The sequence below is a fragment of the Exophiala oligosperma genome (genome assembly GCF_000835515.1).
Source record: "Exophiala oligosperma strain CBS 72588 unplaced genomic scaffold supercont1.4, whole genome shotgun sequence".
Classification (NCBI taxonomy): domain Eukaryota; kingdom Fungi; phylum Ascomycota; class Eurotiomycetes; order Chaetothyriales; family Herpotrichiellaceae; genus Exophiala; species Exophiala oligosperma.
This window is the reverse complement of record NW_015622821.1, coordinates 2,678,071-2,691,815: the sequence shown is the minus strand read 5'-3', so window position 1 is coordinate 2,691,815 and position 13,745 is coordinate 2,678,071. Positions and strand designations below refer to the sequence as shown.

Here is a 13,745-nt window from a genome sequence, read left to right as displayed (position 1 = left end):
AACATGACTCTGCGCCTCCATCGGTGAGGGGTTTCGAACACACCACGGTGTTCAGCAACAGAAAAACCAGATTAAAAAGAGAAGACAGTAAGACCAAACCTTTCTTCCTGCCATACACCATAGTCATATGATGACCGAAACTCTGTCGATCGGACTCGACGGCGAGTCGGGTATGATTTAGAATCAACGTCAGTCTGATGACTCAACAAATAGAGAGCCATGAATTGCATCCATCACAAGTTTTGTCTGATCCCGATGCTGACTTTCTCTGAATGCAGGTCAAATCGTCCTCACCAACAAGGACCATCCACCATGACATTGTTGGCTGGGCAGATGCGTGTCTGCCGGCGTTGTTGAAAGATCTGGGACACAAGTCGGTCTGCCAGTCTCCGAAATACTTCCTTCCTGCAATCCATCAATCTCGAATGCAATGATGAGCAATTTGTTTTGAGAACTAGACTCGATGTCATATCGAGCATGATATAAAGTCGGACTTTCTGAGCACTTCAACAACGCAGAAATTTGAACTTCTCGCCCTCCAAATCGTGGTCTCCATGCTGACTTTTTCTGGACGCAGGCAAAACACTCATCAATGTCAATCACGAGTCCTTTTGAATGGACCTGATTGACTAGACGCACCAATGGTTAATGATGAGAAGAAGGTGAGCCAGAGAATGCCCTGTCCTGCCCTCCTGCAACGGATGAATTCCAAAGTCATGATGATCAAAACATATGGTTCTGCAGACTCGACGACATGCCGAGAATGAGTTGAAAAAAAGTCTGATAACTTGAGTGCGCAGAACATGAGCTTCATACTGTACAGATACTGTTCTCAACACTGACATTTCTCTGCATGCAGGTTGAGTGAATCTTTGACACCAATGATGAGCACCAGGCCATGGAATGTGGCTGAACTGGAAGTATGTTCCACCAATGTAGGTGGCAGACCGAGAGATCAAAGATGGTAAACCAAATACCTCCCTTCATGAAACCCATCAAATGCTCAAGTCATGATGACCGCAAACTTCTCCCTTTAGAGTCGATCAGTGATCGAGGATGATTTGAAAATTTTAAACTGATGACTTAGCTCCATTCAACCAGAAGCTTCATCTATTTCAAAGTGCGATTTGATTCTGACTCTCTGTGCATGCAGGTACATAGATGCCGGCTGGCAATTGTAAGTGACACGCGCTCTCTCCGGCACCTTCAGAGTCATGATGATCAAATTGTCGATTTGACTCGGCGCCATGCATATGGCAACGAGTATGACACGAAATGAGATTTTCTGAGTGCTCAGCGGACACAGAATCATCGACTTCATCCGATTCAGTTACTTGTTTCTCTCATGCTGACATTCTTCAGGTGGGAGTTCGTGCTCTTCTGCGGCAATCTTAGTCCTCGAAACTCAAGGTGGTCCAGCGGTGATCTGTCTCGACAAATTTGGGGACACGCTGACGAATAACTGACGGTAAGTCTCAACACATCCTCTCCTGTAATTTCAAAGTCATGATGAAATGGTCGTGAACCAGACTCGTTGCAATGTAAAGCATGGCATCGAGCATGCTGTCAAAGAAGGTTGTTCTGATGACTGATCAGCGCAGAATCGTGAACCATATCCATTGTGAATCCTGACCTGCAAACTGACTTCCTCTGCACATAGCATAACTTGACCCCAGAGCGCGATGAAACACCCCGACCACAAAATGATTGAGTACTGATGTATCTCACGTGGTGGACTGAGTCAAAAACACTTGGTAAGCCTGGAATACCCTGATGCCCTGCGATTTGTCCGTTTCAAAGTCCAAAGTCATGATGATTATGTTTGTTCTTCGGCCATCCGAATTCGACCACCAGTCGAGCATGAAATATAAAGCGAAATCTGAAAAATAAATAGCACATTGCCATGAATTCCACGTCGAAAAACGCTGACCCTGCTGATGTTTGTTTTCAACATAGAGGCGAGATCGGTTCTCGACGGTCACGACGGACCCTCAGGTCAAAAGGTGAAGGAGTGGTAGCATTTGCGGTCAGAATGACGGACAGATCGAGTTGCTGTTAACGAGTCAGTCTCATCCTTATCTTGCGATCTGTCCATGCCAAAGGTTCAAAGTCATGATGACTATATTTCTTCCTTCCTCCGACCTCGATGAGAAGTCGAGCATGGGGTAATGAATAGAATCTGATGACTCAATAGCACATTGCCATGAATTCCACATTTCTCAAACGTTGACCTCGCTAATAACATTTTTGGGTATGCAGGTGAAGTTGATTCTCGATGTCGACGACGGTCAAAAGGTGGTTGAGTGGTGGTGTAGCTGGTGAGAATGAGTGCCAGATTGGATCAATTTGGCAAGTCAGTCTTATCCCTGTCCTGGAAATCTATCAATTTCAAAGTCAATGATGATCAAGCTGTCCTTGCTCTGACTCGACACCACGTCAAGCATGATGCAAAATGCGAGTGCTCTGAGACTTGGTTGCACCAAACCATGAATCCCGTCCAAGTTGGATGCAAAATCCGAGGCTAAGCTTGCTCTTGTGGCAGATGGTCTTGTCCTTCAATGTGTAGCTGGAAGTTACTCAAGATGAGGAGAGCGGTTAAATCAATAGGCCGTGTTCAAATCGTCCTCTTAATCTCCAGCACAAGAGGAATCTTTGAAGGTCGGATCAGTTTCTCCGGAAGTCCGCTATCTCCGGAATAACAGACAATACATCTAAATTGAAACAGTTGTGTCGCTGGAACGTGTGGAAGATACGATCACATTTCAAGTCGTTTAAATTAATGCCGGTGAATTTAGATTGGTTACAGGTGTCTTAAAATAGCGTGATTCTCTGTGAGGTCATTCCTCATACTCAACTAAAGCAGCGCCTATGTACTACATTTCTCCGCCATCGACAACTTTTATGAGTTCTTGGTGACACCAAAGACAAACGCTTCACTCTCTAAGAATGATACTACTGAGCTAGCTGTGGTCTACTTGTCTCCAGAAGGAACAGGTATCAATCCACTCCATGTCCATACGACAAGACTTCATACCTGACTTGGATTGATTCAAAAGCTCCACCAGTCATGCTGACATGACAAGGTCTAACTTGAATATGCAGGGGAACGGACATAAAGGAGATTTCCGAACTCGACCATCAGATCGTGCATATCTGCTCACACTTAGAGTCTGTGCTCATCGCCGCTTGATACTAACCTAATCAAAGCTTATATGTCGATTCTACTGAGCTGCAGGGCTGTATGCAACCTGCTGACAATCCCCGGCCTTGACTAACTCAATTCTCGCCGTATGCTTTATCGTTTGTACTTATCGCCATTGTCTTTGATAGTATATAACACACAGCGACAATATGACTTGTTGACAAGGTTGAAAGATCTCATCACAGGCACCACAACCTCTCCTACCTCAAACACAAGTTCTACTCGAAAGTACTGATCGACGTAATCATGAAATTCGGATGGGCTACGACGGGCAACGAGGTGGTGAAGCACTTCAAAGACAAGGTCAGCGGGAGTACATGTATGCCCAACCATGTCCCCATAGACCTAATGTTCTAGCTGACATAATAACAAGTCTTAATCACCGGTCCTACGCCGGGGGGTGTGGGCGCAGAAAGTGCCAAAAGTCTTGCGACCGGTAACCCGAAGCATTTGATCCTGGCTGGGAGGACACAATCCAAAATCCAACCTCTGATTGACGAGCTCAGCACTAGCCATCCGAACGTCAAAGTGAGCTTCGTCCAGCTCGATCTGTCGAATCTATCGTCAGTCAGGGCCGCCGCGGCGAATGTCAAGACTCCTCTGGGCGGTGACAAGATCGATGTTGCTATCCTCAACGCCGCCATCATGGCCTGCCCCTATGCTACCACGGAACAAGGCGTGGAACTACAATTCGTGACGAACCACCTGGGTCATTTCCTGTTCGGCAACCTCTTGCTTCAATCCGACCTAATTCGATCACGAGTCGTGGTCGTCAGCAGCTTGGCATCACAGCGCAAAGCCAGTCTCGTCATGCCTCATTTGGAAGATCTGACCTATGATCACGGCAAGATCTACGAACCCACGGTCGCGTACTCCGTCTCCAAAGCCTGTAACGTCTTGTACGCGAAGCGCCTGGCCAAGGTACTTGCGTCAAGGGGTATCTCGGCCTTCAGCCTGAACCCAGGAAGCATCACCACCAATCTACAAGCCTACATGACGGACGAGATGAGACAACGCGCCATCAAGGAGTACATGATCGAGAACCCTAACTTTAAAATTCCCGAGCGCAAGAACCTACAGCAGGGGTGCTCGACTCAACTGCGTGCCGCGCTCGATCCCAGTCTGGCCGCCGTGTCTGGAGCGTACCTCGACGACTGCAACGTCTCAGAGACGGCCGAGCACAAGGAAGCCGAACCTTATATGGATCAAGTCTGGACTCTGAGCGAGAAGCTAACCGGATCGAAGTTCGACTTTGGCAATCAATGAGTGGGTAACAAAGCAAGGATGGGTGTGAGAGAGCTGGAGAATCGCGTGTCCGTAGGGGTGGATCTCGATGGAGATGTCATTCTGGATACAGGTTGGCCGGGCCCATTGCTGTTGTGCAATGTATGTGATGGGGGACACAGATAGCGTCGATACCGAAACTCTTCTCCTCTTTTGAAAGAACATCCGAACCGAGTATGGAGTACGAGTAGTGTATTCCTCACTGGTTGTTGAAGGCGTCACGAGAGTTTTCCTAGCGAAGGGTGGATAGATTGGGATCCCTCCCTGTGCGTACGGGTAAACCGGATCTGATGTTGGACACTCCAGTCTGATGCCAAACGTGATGCACAGTACGGATTTCCAGCATCAAGGAAACTTCGATAATTCCGTCAGCAACGGTTCAATGATTACCAATAATCATATGGACTCCGGAGGTCCTGTTCTTAATCTCCAACACAACCTGGTCAAAGATGCAATGTTCCAACCACTTGAGCCACTAGGATTCCAGTCAACTCTGAAAGTCTTGCAGCCTACTACTACCAACTCTATGCAACCTGTCAAAACGAAATCAAGCAATCGAAAAAGACGTCGAAACACGGCTTTTTCCGTCCCTGAAAACATGTGTGCGACTTTTGAACTCAATCCTCCAAAGGCCAAGAAAAAAAACGAACTGAAGAGCATATAAAGAATATGTGTGAAGTCAATGACTCGGGTGGTTCATGTTTCCTATGTAAATGGATGAGGCGAAAGGAAAGTTAAACATGATCCTTCCGTTCATAATCTTTCTAATTACTGAGGTCTCAGTGCTCGGGAAAAAGTCCTTGTTACAACTGCGTGAAGTTTCTCTCCAACCAGGGTATCGACGTAGGGAACTTCACATGGGCATGCGGTATTCGGTCAAAATTCATGGACTTCAAGAATATCTTCATTGCTGGTACTCTCACTTGACCCTCCACACCAAAATCTTTTCCTGACCTTCTATAGGATATGAAGACACAAACAAGCTTGCCTTGCCTACATCATTACCACAAGATGTGCGGGCGGAGTTGCGCAAAGCCCATACCGTCTGGAAGCTATTGAGCCGGATTTACATCCTTCAAGGAACAACAACTGGTACAAATCATCTGTTTGCTTTCCTCCCATTTTCGAACCGCAAAACAGTTGATACCCTTCTTCCTTTTGTCCTTTCAAGCGACTTAATTCACGAAGAGTTCCTGTGGCACCTTCTTACATCGTCAGAAAGAACGGCTGTTACGCACTTCAGAGCCCTCTCCGGTACCTACTTGCTTTTGCTATTCGATTCCATCAGGAGTCCAAGTATGAGTGGATCTGATCCATATCATCTGGTCGTCACTCTTACTGCGGTCTACCAAGAAATCGAACTTCTATTATCCGCGGGTGGGCCTCACTGCGAAATAGGAAAGCACCTCAAGCGCGCAATCCAAAGTCATATCTTTTTCCTTTGTTCCAGATTGAACGATAATAAACATCTAACAAGCAAGCAATTTCCCCAGCTTGCGAGGTGGTTCTGCAAACATCCTGGACTTTCAAGCTGTCTCCCTGAAGATTGCAGGCGTACTCTTCAAACGGTAGAAGACGAACATTCCGACGACCTCATTCACTTATGGGAACTGGAAAAACCAAATATACCTCGTAACATGGGTGATTCTCCGACACGCAATGGGATCATAAACCTGTGTATTTGGGAACTCGCTACCAGCATCCACCCCAGTTTCTTGAAGTTTTTCGGTTACAACCAAAGGCTGTTGGAGGTCGCAGTGAGCGATCCTAGAGCACCAAGAGAGCTACACACCTATTCTGTTGTCCCAATACTAGATTGCCGGGAACTAATTTGGAGTATGATGAGTGAAATCTCTGCGAGTGGCCTTAGCAACGAACAACGAACACTTTTTGCAAGACTTTTTGCGGTTTATTTCAATATCTTTCAACGATTATGCCTGCCTAAAGTGGGAGAAATTCACATGGACAACCGAAGCGCTCTCCTTCATGACATCAAGATCGCAGCATTCAATTTGGTATTCATACATACCCTTGAAATATTCTGTTTCTTTACCAAACACACAACAGCGTCAGCCTCGGAAGATCTCGAAGATGATTTTCTGCAGTGGGCAGAATCAAATCCTTCTTTTCTAAAATTCGTGAAGCATTTGGTGCCTACATTTGAGCAGCTTTTGTGTCACATTCAAAAGATCTACGAACCCACGACCTGGAAGAAATGGCTGAAGATTAGATTCGGACCCAAACATCAAAATGACAAGGTCATGAGCATGAAATCCTGCGCGAAAGGGTTCAGAAAAACGATACCAGCGCATTTTCCATTCTCCTTATGGAGAAGTCTCGAGAAGACAAGAGCGTGTGAAAATGAAGACGACCTACAAATTGGGAAACTGACGAACAACGACGAAGTCGGTGAAAGCGAATTGCATGGTGGGAGTTTCCACGGTCGGGAAGATGACGAGAGCTCCTATGACATCGAAGAAAGCCACTGTTACGATTGTGGTAAAGGAGAAGAGAATCTTGAAGACCGCAGCGAGGAGGATGGCCAGCCTCCACCGGTGCGAGCAAGGGCTGGCGTCTACCATCGGCGTTCAGTCGCCACGCTTTTGGCCCTTATAATCTGGTGAGACATGGGTGATTGTTTATACTCGGCTCGCCCTCATTCGGGGTGTGTCCAAGCGTGTACGGAGTATGGAGATTGAACATCAAGAAGCCTCTCGACCAGAACCCCGAGACAGCAACGGCCCAAGAAGATGTCGTAGAGTATCACGTAGAGTAGTGTAGAGTGAGAGAGTACAAGAACCTCATGCTATCCTATTCACCAATAATGAATACAGAAGGCAACCCAAGAGCGCGATGCTCGTAGAATTGCTACAGTAACATCACGAAACTTGTTCTCATTTTCTTTGGAATATCGTTGCAGCATAAATCGTCTTCCATAATATAATACATATGTTGTCCTCGTAGTACAAACATGTCAATGAATATCTCGAATTGTTAAACCTTGAAGCTTTGCTTCCGGCGATATGAATAGCTGGAACATCGTGTGCGTGTCCATATCTCGTCACCCTATGCTGATCTCTCATTCTGTTTATTCACATACGAGTATGATAAATACTGATCAGTAGGGCAGGACGTCATGCTCGTCATCTACACAGAGTCAGTCAAGGAATTTGCCAAATTAACAAGAATGTGTAACCCACCTTGCCACGCTGGTCCAGTCAATTCGACTGTCGAGCCGAGAGTCTGACCCTGTCTCTTCCATCTGCTTTCCAAGATACTGCGGCAGGACCGCACATTCGCCATTCCATAATTCACCCAGAGTGTCCTTAAGAGACTGAGAACTTGGTTCTGGTCCGCTGTGCTCGTGCACAAGGCACCCGCGACAAACAGCGGAGGTAGAACGGCTACTCCAGGACAAGGCGTCGAGTGATAGGACATTCGCCCGAGGCAATTTAGAATTGCACTTCGGCTGTCTTCCAAGAATTGGTGAGGTACGGACAGTGATCCTCTTTGAAAAATTTGAAGGATGGCCATGTGATGGTATGCTTCATCCAGCAGCCAAAGGTCGTGGCGGATGGCCTGGGGGATACTCGAAAGATCTGAAGATCGGGATTGTTCTCGTTCCAACATCAGCTCACGGACACGATCGAATAGTAGATGGGACTGGTGTTCTAATTGTGAGCTACAGCCCCAGTGTGGCAATCCAGGAGGAGAGTCGCAACTAAAAAGAGAGCCATCTCCCGGTTGCAGCATTCCGAGATCGTGTATGCTCTGGAAAATTGGTAGCAGTTTCGTGGAATATCCAGCAAGATCATCAATGCGACCATCTGTCTCGCTTAAGGAGGGCGGCTGGACGTGACCTTCGTATCTTTTCGTCCCGCATACCAATGCCATAGCCTGGAGTGCTTGAAATTTTCGTCTAAGAAATGTCGCGCTCGAACTCTGGCCAGAACCCTGACGTGCAGACAATACGGCAGCACCCTGTAGGTGCGATCTCCAGGAAGTCGTGCCGGAATAGGGCGATACTACCTCGGCCATGCATAATATGAGGGTGGTTGCGAGTATTTCATCATTCTCGGTAGGTTTGAAGATGTCCAAGGCAGATCTCAGCTGTTTCAAGGTCTTGCCTCTCATTAAGTCGAATTGTCCATCACCTTGAACAAGACCGCAAGATTGCCTATGTGCAGAAGCCAAAGCGAGGACAGCAGACAGCAGATGTGGTACCTGGAGCGCCATAGGGACAACGGTCGAACAGAGGTCATCTTGAATACCTTTGTGACAAGATATCGATATTGTCATTCTGTTGATAAAATAGTCAAACAGTGGCTTCGACTCCTGTGGCAGTGACTGCACTATGCTGAGGGGCTGTTCAATGTCATGGCATGAATCGGAACTTGCTGACTTCGTGGCCCTCGTCGCATTCCGACTCCCTACGTCGGCTTCATCAGGTCTGGGTGATTGCGACGAGGACGGAGCTGGAGAGCTACGGGTTGCGTTCAAAGAACTCGGACTTTGACTGGTGGTGTTGTCATTTCTTTGTCCATGTCTCGCTTCTGGAGAAGAACAAGTATAGACAAACTCGGTTCGCTTGGCTGGTGGTGAGTCTTTACAGAGTTAGCCGGCGCCGCATCTTTTGCGACCATGCCCTAACTCAATAATCACTTACTGTTGTTGGAGAAGCTGACGGTGACCACTCTACTGGCCGAGTCGAAGCATTTCCCAAAACGTGATTTATTGAACGGTCGACCGCCCCATGAGATCTTTCGGGAATAGATGCATTCGCGCCCAACGCTCTTGCAGTAGGAACAGATTGGTTTCTCTTCGTTACATTTCCAATGCCGCCTGCGACATTCTTCGCAGCCGTTGCGGGATCGTCTTGGACGCTGGGGGACGCGAGCGCTGGTGTTCGCCATGTCCCATGTGAAAAATGCCCAGGAAAAAGGATTCTCACAGGGTGAACTAGAATCTAACCCAGATATAGCCTATTCCAACACCCTCGGCTATTCTTGGACAGGGTGCGAAACCGTCCACGTGAGAAGTGGAGAGGTCGCCAACGTGGGTGTTCTGATACAGGACCAATCGCTGGGAAGATTGCTTTGCATTTGGGTGGTGCAAGATTCGAGGCGGTTCGCAGTCCCAGTTTCGAGACATGTACTGGTTCAAGTTGATCGTTATGTCGTCAACCATAAGCCTTTTGTGAATTGAAAAGCGGGAGGAAAACTCGGCTGGAGGTCGACATAGTCAGCGGATAGATAGGATGCTCCTTCCCCTCTGGGTTTAGCCCCGATGCACCCACTTGTACCGTGCACAGACCCACAAGACCTAGGGCATCAAAGCCTCTCTGCACGAGTGCTATGTAGCAATACTGATCATACCATGCACCATTTTCCGTGATCCCAGAGTCTGCCAGTGGAACCAGCGAGATTGACACCCGATCAGAGATACTGTATTCTGATCATAATTCCATAAAGGCCTACCGACATGCTCCTCCATACTTTTGTCCGCTGCAAACCCTCTGCAATATTGTAACCATCACCTTGCCCTCGGTATCCAAGCTAGAGGTTCAAAAAATGCCGCCTACCGAAGTCGACGAGACGGCACCACTGCTGTCTGAATTATCCTCTCCTGGCGAGTACAAGGATCAAAAATTCAGTTTCTGGGGTGATCTGGTCCTACTCACGAGACAGTCGCTGCCGATCTGCCTTTCCTTTGCGTTGCAGAATGTGGTTCAAGCACTGAGTGTCCTCATGGCAGGGACCCTGGGTTCATTCGAGATGAAAGTCACCTCGTACGGGTTCATGTTCTTCTCATGTACAGGAACCATGATCGCCATAGGGGGGGCCACGGCCCTCGACACCATGTGCGCTCAGGCTTTCACATCACACACCGCCGCAAGCAACCCGAAAATCCTCGGGGTTTTATTGCAACAATGCTTACTTGTCCTTCTCGGCATATTCGGAATCCTAGTGGTACCATTGTGGGTGTTTTCGGGTCCGATATTTGTGTCGTTGGGTCAGGAGCGCGATTTTGCTCTAGCCACGGGAAGATTCATGCTGTTCATGCTCCCGGCCGGAGTTCTGCAGGTCGTCGCTGAGTGTGTCAAAAAGTTCATCCAAGTTCAAGGTGCCAGTAATGCCGTCGGCTGGGCTACGGCGGTAGCTAGTGCTTTGGGTGTCTTGTTCACCGGCGTGCTTGTTCGCTGGTCGAGTTTGAATCTTTGGGCGATACCGTGCGGGTTTTGTCTCTACCAGCTGCTGACTGTCTTGACACTGGTCTTCCTCATTTCTACCATGCCGGCAATCAAGAGCGCGTGGAGCTCATCGGTCCCAAAAATATCCAGAGAATTATCGCTGCTGTTGTTCTACGCCGTCACCGGCATTTTGACGATTGCAACCGAATGGTGGAGGTGAGTTTGACCATTTCTGTGTCACACATCAAAGATAATAATACTCTGTATAGTTTCGAAATCCTTGCAATGATGGCGGCTCGACTTGATCCAGACGCGATCGGGGCTCAGAGTGTAAGACTCCAGTCATTGCTACACCCTTCTTCCAGCTTTGTACCAAAGCACCGAGTTACTGACTTGACATTCACAGATCTTGATGTCTTCGGATTTATTATTCACAACCATTTCACTTGGCATCAGTGTTGCTAGCAGTCATCGTATCGGAGGTTTACTGGGAGCTGGTCAAGGCTCGCTGGCGAAACGAGCCATGGCAACTCCCTATCTACTCTCCCTGATCATTGGAGCTATTGAGTTTGTCGGGATCATGCTCGCGCGTAACCACTACGGCCGCATTTTTACCGACGACGCTGGTGTGATTAAACTTACAGCTAAAGTTCTCCCCTTGATGGCCGGCTTTCAAGTCCTGGACCTGTCCAATGGTGGTGCTGGTGGTATTTTGAGAGGTGCCGGAAAAAATCATCTATCCGGAGCTTGCAACTTTTTGGCATACTATGGTGTCGGCTTGACGTCCGCGTGGTTCCTTTGCTTCCGCAGAAATTACGGCATCTTTGGGCTGTGGGCAGGTATCATCAGCGGGAGCGGGGCACTGCTTGTTTTGCAGTCGGCGTGTCTGCTGACCATCGACTGGAGAAAATTGGCCCAAAATGTTTCAAGAGCTCATGAAGCATGAAGCCTGAATTGAATAAAGCTGTACAGGCGAGTGTGAACACTACGATGTTCATTATCATACATATATTCTCCCGTAGGTGATATTGACCTGCAAATCTGCATGAGACATTCTTGTGGAAAATGGTACAGACCACTCAATCTTTTACCGTGTGGTAAGATCCATTCATCAAGCCCTTCAGCGTAACTACAGTGTTGCTTACAGCTATGCATTGAGACCCAAGACATGCGCAAAGTTCAGTGGCGTTCAAGGGCGAGTCTGACGTGTATTCTTTTCATAGTACTAGACTTTGAGAAGTAATGTTTCTCTACCTCACGATGATGTCTGCATTATCTGCTACGAAAAGCCGCCAGACCTTTACGCCAATCGAGGTCTCTTGGCATCCCTTGGGCCTCAATGCCGTTTCATGTCAACCAACATACCACCATTCCTTTACAGCTTCAATCTGTTCTTTACAAGTCTGGTGATCAACTAGTAGGGAAAGGAAGAAAAGAGTTAGCATATTTCCATTCAGCATGCATTTGTCAAGACCAGAACAAACGTACCTCGATAGTGAATTCGGCTGCGGCAATGCCGGTAATCTCAGCCTGATCCAACGCAGGAAGAACCTCGACGACATCGACCCCGACGATGTTGAGACCGTCTAGTCCGTCGATGATGATCTGGATGATTTCTCGAGGGGTCCAACCACCGGACGCTGGACCGGCGGTGCCGGGGACGAACGCCGGGTCCAGACTGTCGACGTCGAGCGAGACGTAGACGGGTTCGTCATGCGGCACAGCGGCCCTGATCTTGTCGATGACCCCCCAGACACCGTCCCTCTTCAGGATATCCGAGGCCGGGATCGTGGTAAATCCCAATGACTCGTCCAGTTCCATGTCCCTCTCGGAGTCCAAACTGCTTCGGATGCCCGCGTGGACGTTGGTCTCGGTCAGTAACCCTTCCATGCCGGCCCAGTAGTAAGGGGTTCCGTCGGCGAACTCGGCCTGTTTGCTGGCGGCTTCTGCACCCGCAAAGACTTTTGGTGACCAAGTATCGATATGCGCGTCGATGTGGATCGCCGATACTTTGCCATAAACTGTGTTCAAGGCACGCAAGATTGGTAGAGAGACGCTGTGGTCTCCTCCCAGAGCGACGATTTGGGGATGCACACGACCAGTCTAGACAGAGATAACCCTCATTAGCTGACTGATCTTTGAGAGACTAAAATCCAATCCAGGATCCGGCTGGCCCAGGCAAATTTGTGTAAAGTGCTATAAAGAAACAAAGAAACTCTCACCTTTGTAGATCGTACGCCAGACTCGGTGGCCTTGACTTCACGAGACAAGATTCTCTTGTACCATTCCTCCATCTGAGCGAAAGCCAACCCGTTGTCAAAGGGTGAAATTGGCAAGTCACCACAATCCACTATCGAGATGTTTTGGAGGAGTGGATTGATGGATTGACGGTAGTTGTAATGTCCACTGAGACATGAATTTTTAGTCTGTAAACCTCCAGTATGGGACGAAGTAGGGGTGTGATGATAACATACGCAAGCGATGCTGCTCGAGAACCTTGACGAACAGCATTTGGTCCGAACCGTGCCCCGGTTCTGTATGACGTCGCCGTATCAAATGGGAAACCCAGGATCAAAATGTCGTCCACCGGACCAGTCTCCGTCAAGCACTGTGCCTGTGGTAGTTGCGCGAATGTCGTAATGCCCGCAAAGGCAAAATTGGCAGAGGGTTCGAGGTTATACTCTTCGTGGTGTTTTTTGGTGGCCTCGATGCTTGTTTGAAGCCAGTTTCTGGTGGGGACCGCAATGGCGGCAGAGCACGCTGCCGAGGCAGCAAGGCTGTACCAGGTCAAAGAGCGCATGTTTGCAAATATGGATCGGTGTATGAATAGAAAGGGTGCTTAACGAGTCTGCAACGTTCAAATGTGAAGGGTGAAATGGTGATATTTCCATTCATATAAGAAAGAATTGGAACCATCTACATATCTTCCAGACACTAAGACATTGATGAGGTTTCCGGATGATAAGGACAAGACCTGTGGTTGGCATAGGCTACGGTTACTTGATCTAGCAAAAGATCAAGTATTGGAAAGGTTCTCCAAGGGTTCAGTCGAACCCCAGGACCGGTGAT

General features: G+C 48.2%; 4 protein-coding genes across 4 annotated transcripts; 2 read left to right on the top strand and 2 right to left on the bottom strand.

Annotated features, from left to right (window-relative positions):
* Positions 1-3,448: 3,448 nt before the first annotated feature.
* Positions 3,449-4,468, top strand: PV06_05057 (uncharacterized protein; the record flags this gene model as incomplete). Its single annotated transcript, XM_016406023.1, has 2 exons — positions 3,449-3,521; positions 3,576-4,468. The coding sequence occupies 2 exons, from the start codon at positions 3,449-3,451 to the stop codon at positions 4,466-4,468; spliced, it is 966 nt and encodes a 321-aa protein (XP_016264229.1).
* A 1,655-nt stretch (positions 4,469-6,123) lies between these two features.
* Positions 6,124-7,110, top strand: PV06_05056 (uncharacterized protein; the record flags this gene model as incomplete). Its single annotated transcript, XM_016406022.1, has 1 exon — positions 6,124-7,110. One exon carries the CDS (start codon positions 6,124-6,126, stop codon positions 7,108-7,110), a length of 987 nt encoding a protein of 328 aa, XP_016264228.1.
* A 494-nt stretch (positions 7,111-7,604) lies between these two features.
* Positions 7,605-9,399, bottom strand: PV06_05055 (uncharacterized protein; the record flags this gene model as incomplete). The annotated part of the gene is made up of 3 exons (XM_016406021.1): positions 7,605-7,633; positions 7,687-9,090; positions 9,153-9,399. The coding sequence occupies 3 exons, from the start codon at positions 9,397-9,399 to the stop codon at positions 7,605-7,607; spliced, it is 1,680 nt and encodes a 559-aa protein (XP_016264227.1).
* Positions 9,400-12,051: 2,652 nt separating this feature from the next.
* Positions 12,052-13,476, bottom strand: PV06_05054 (agmatinase; the record flags this gene model as incomplete). Its single annotated transcript, XM_016406020.1, has 4 exons — positions 12,052-12,090; positions 12,165-12,779; positions 12,899-13,082; positions 13,151-13,476. The coding sequence occupies 4 exons, from the start codon at positions 13,474-13,476 to the stop codon at positions 12,052-12,054; spliced, it is 1,164 nt and encodes a 387-aa protein (XP_016264226.1).
* Positions 13,477-13,745: the final 269 nt, after the last annotated feature.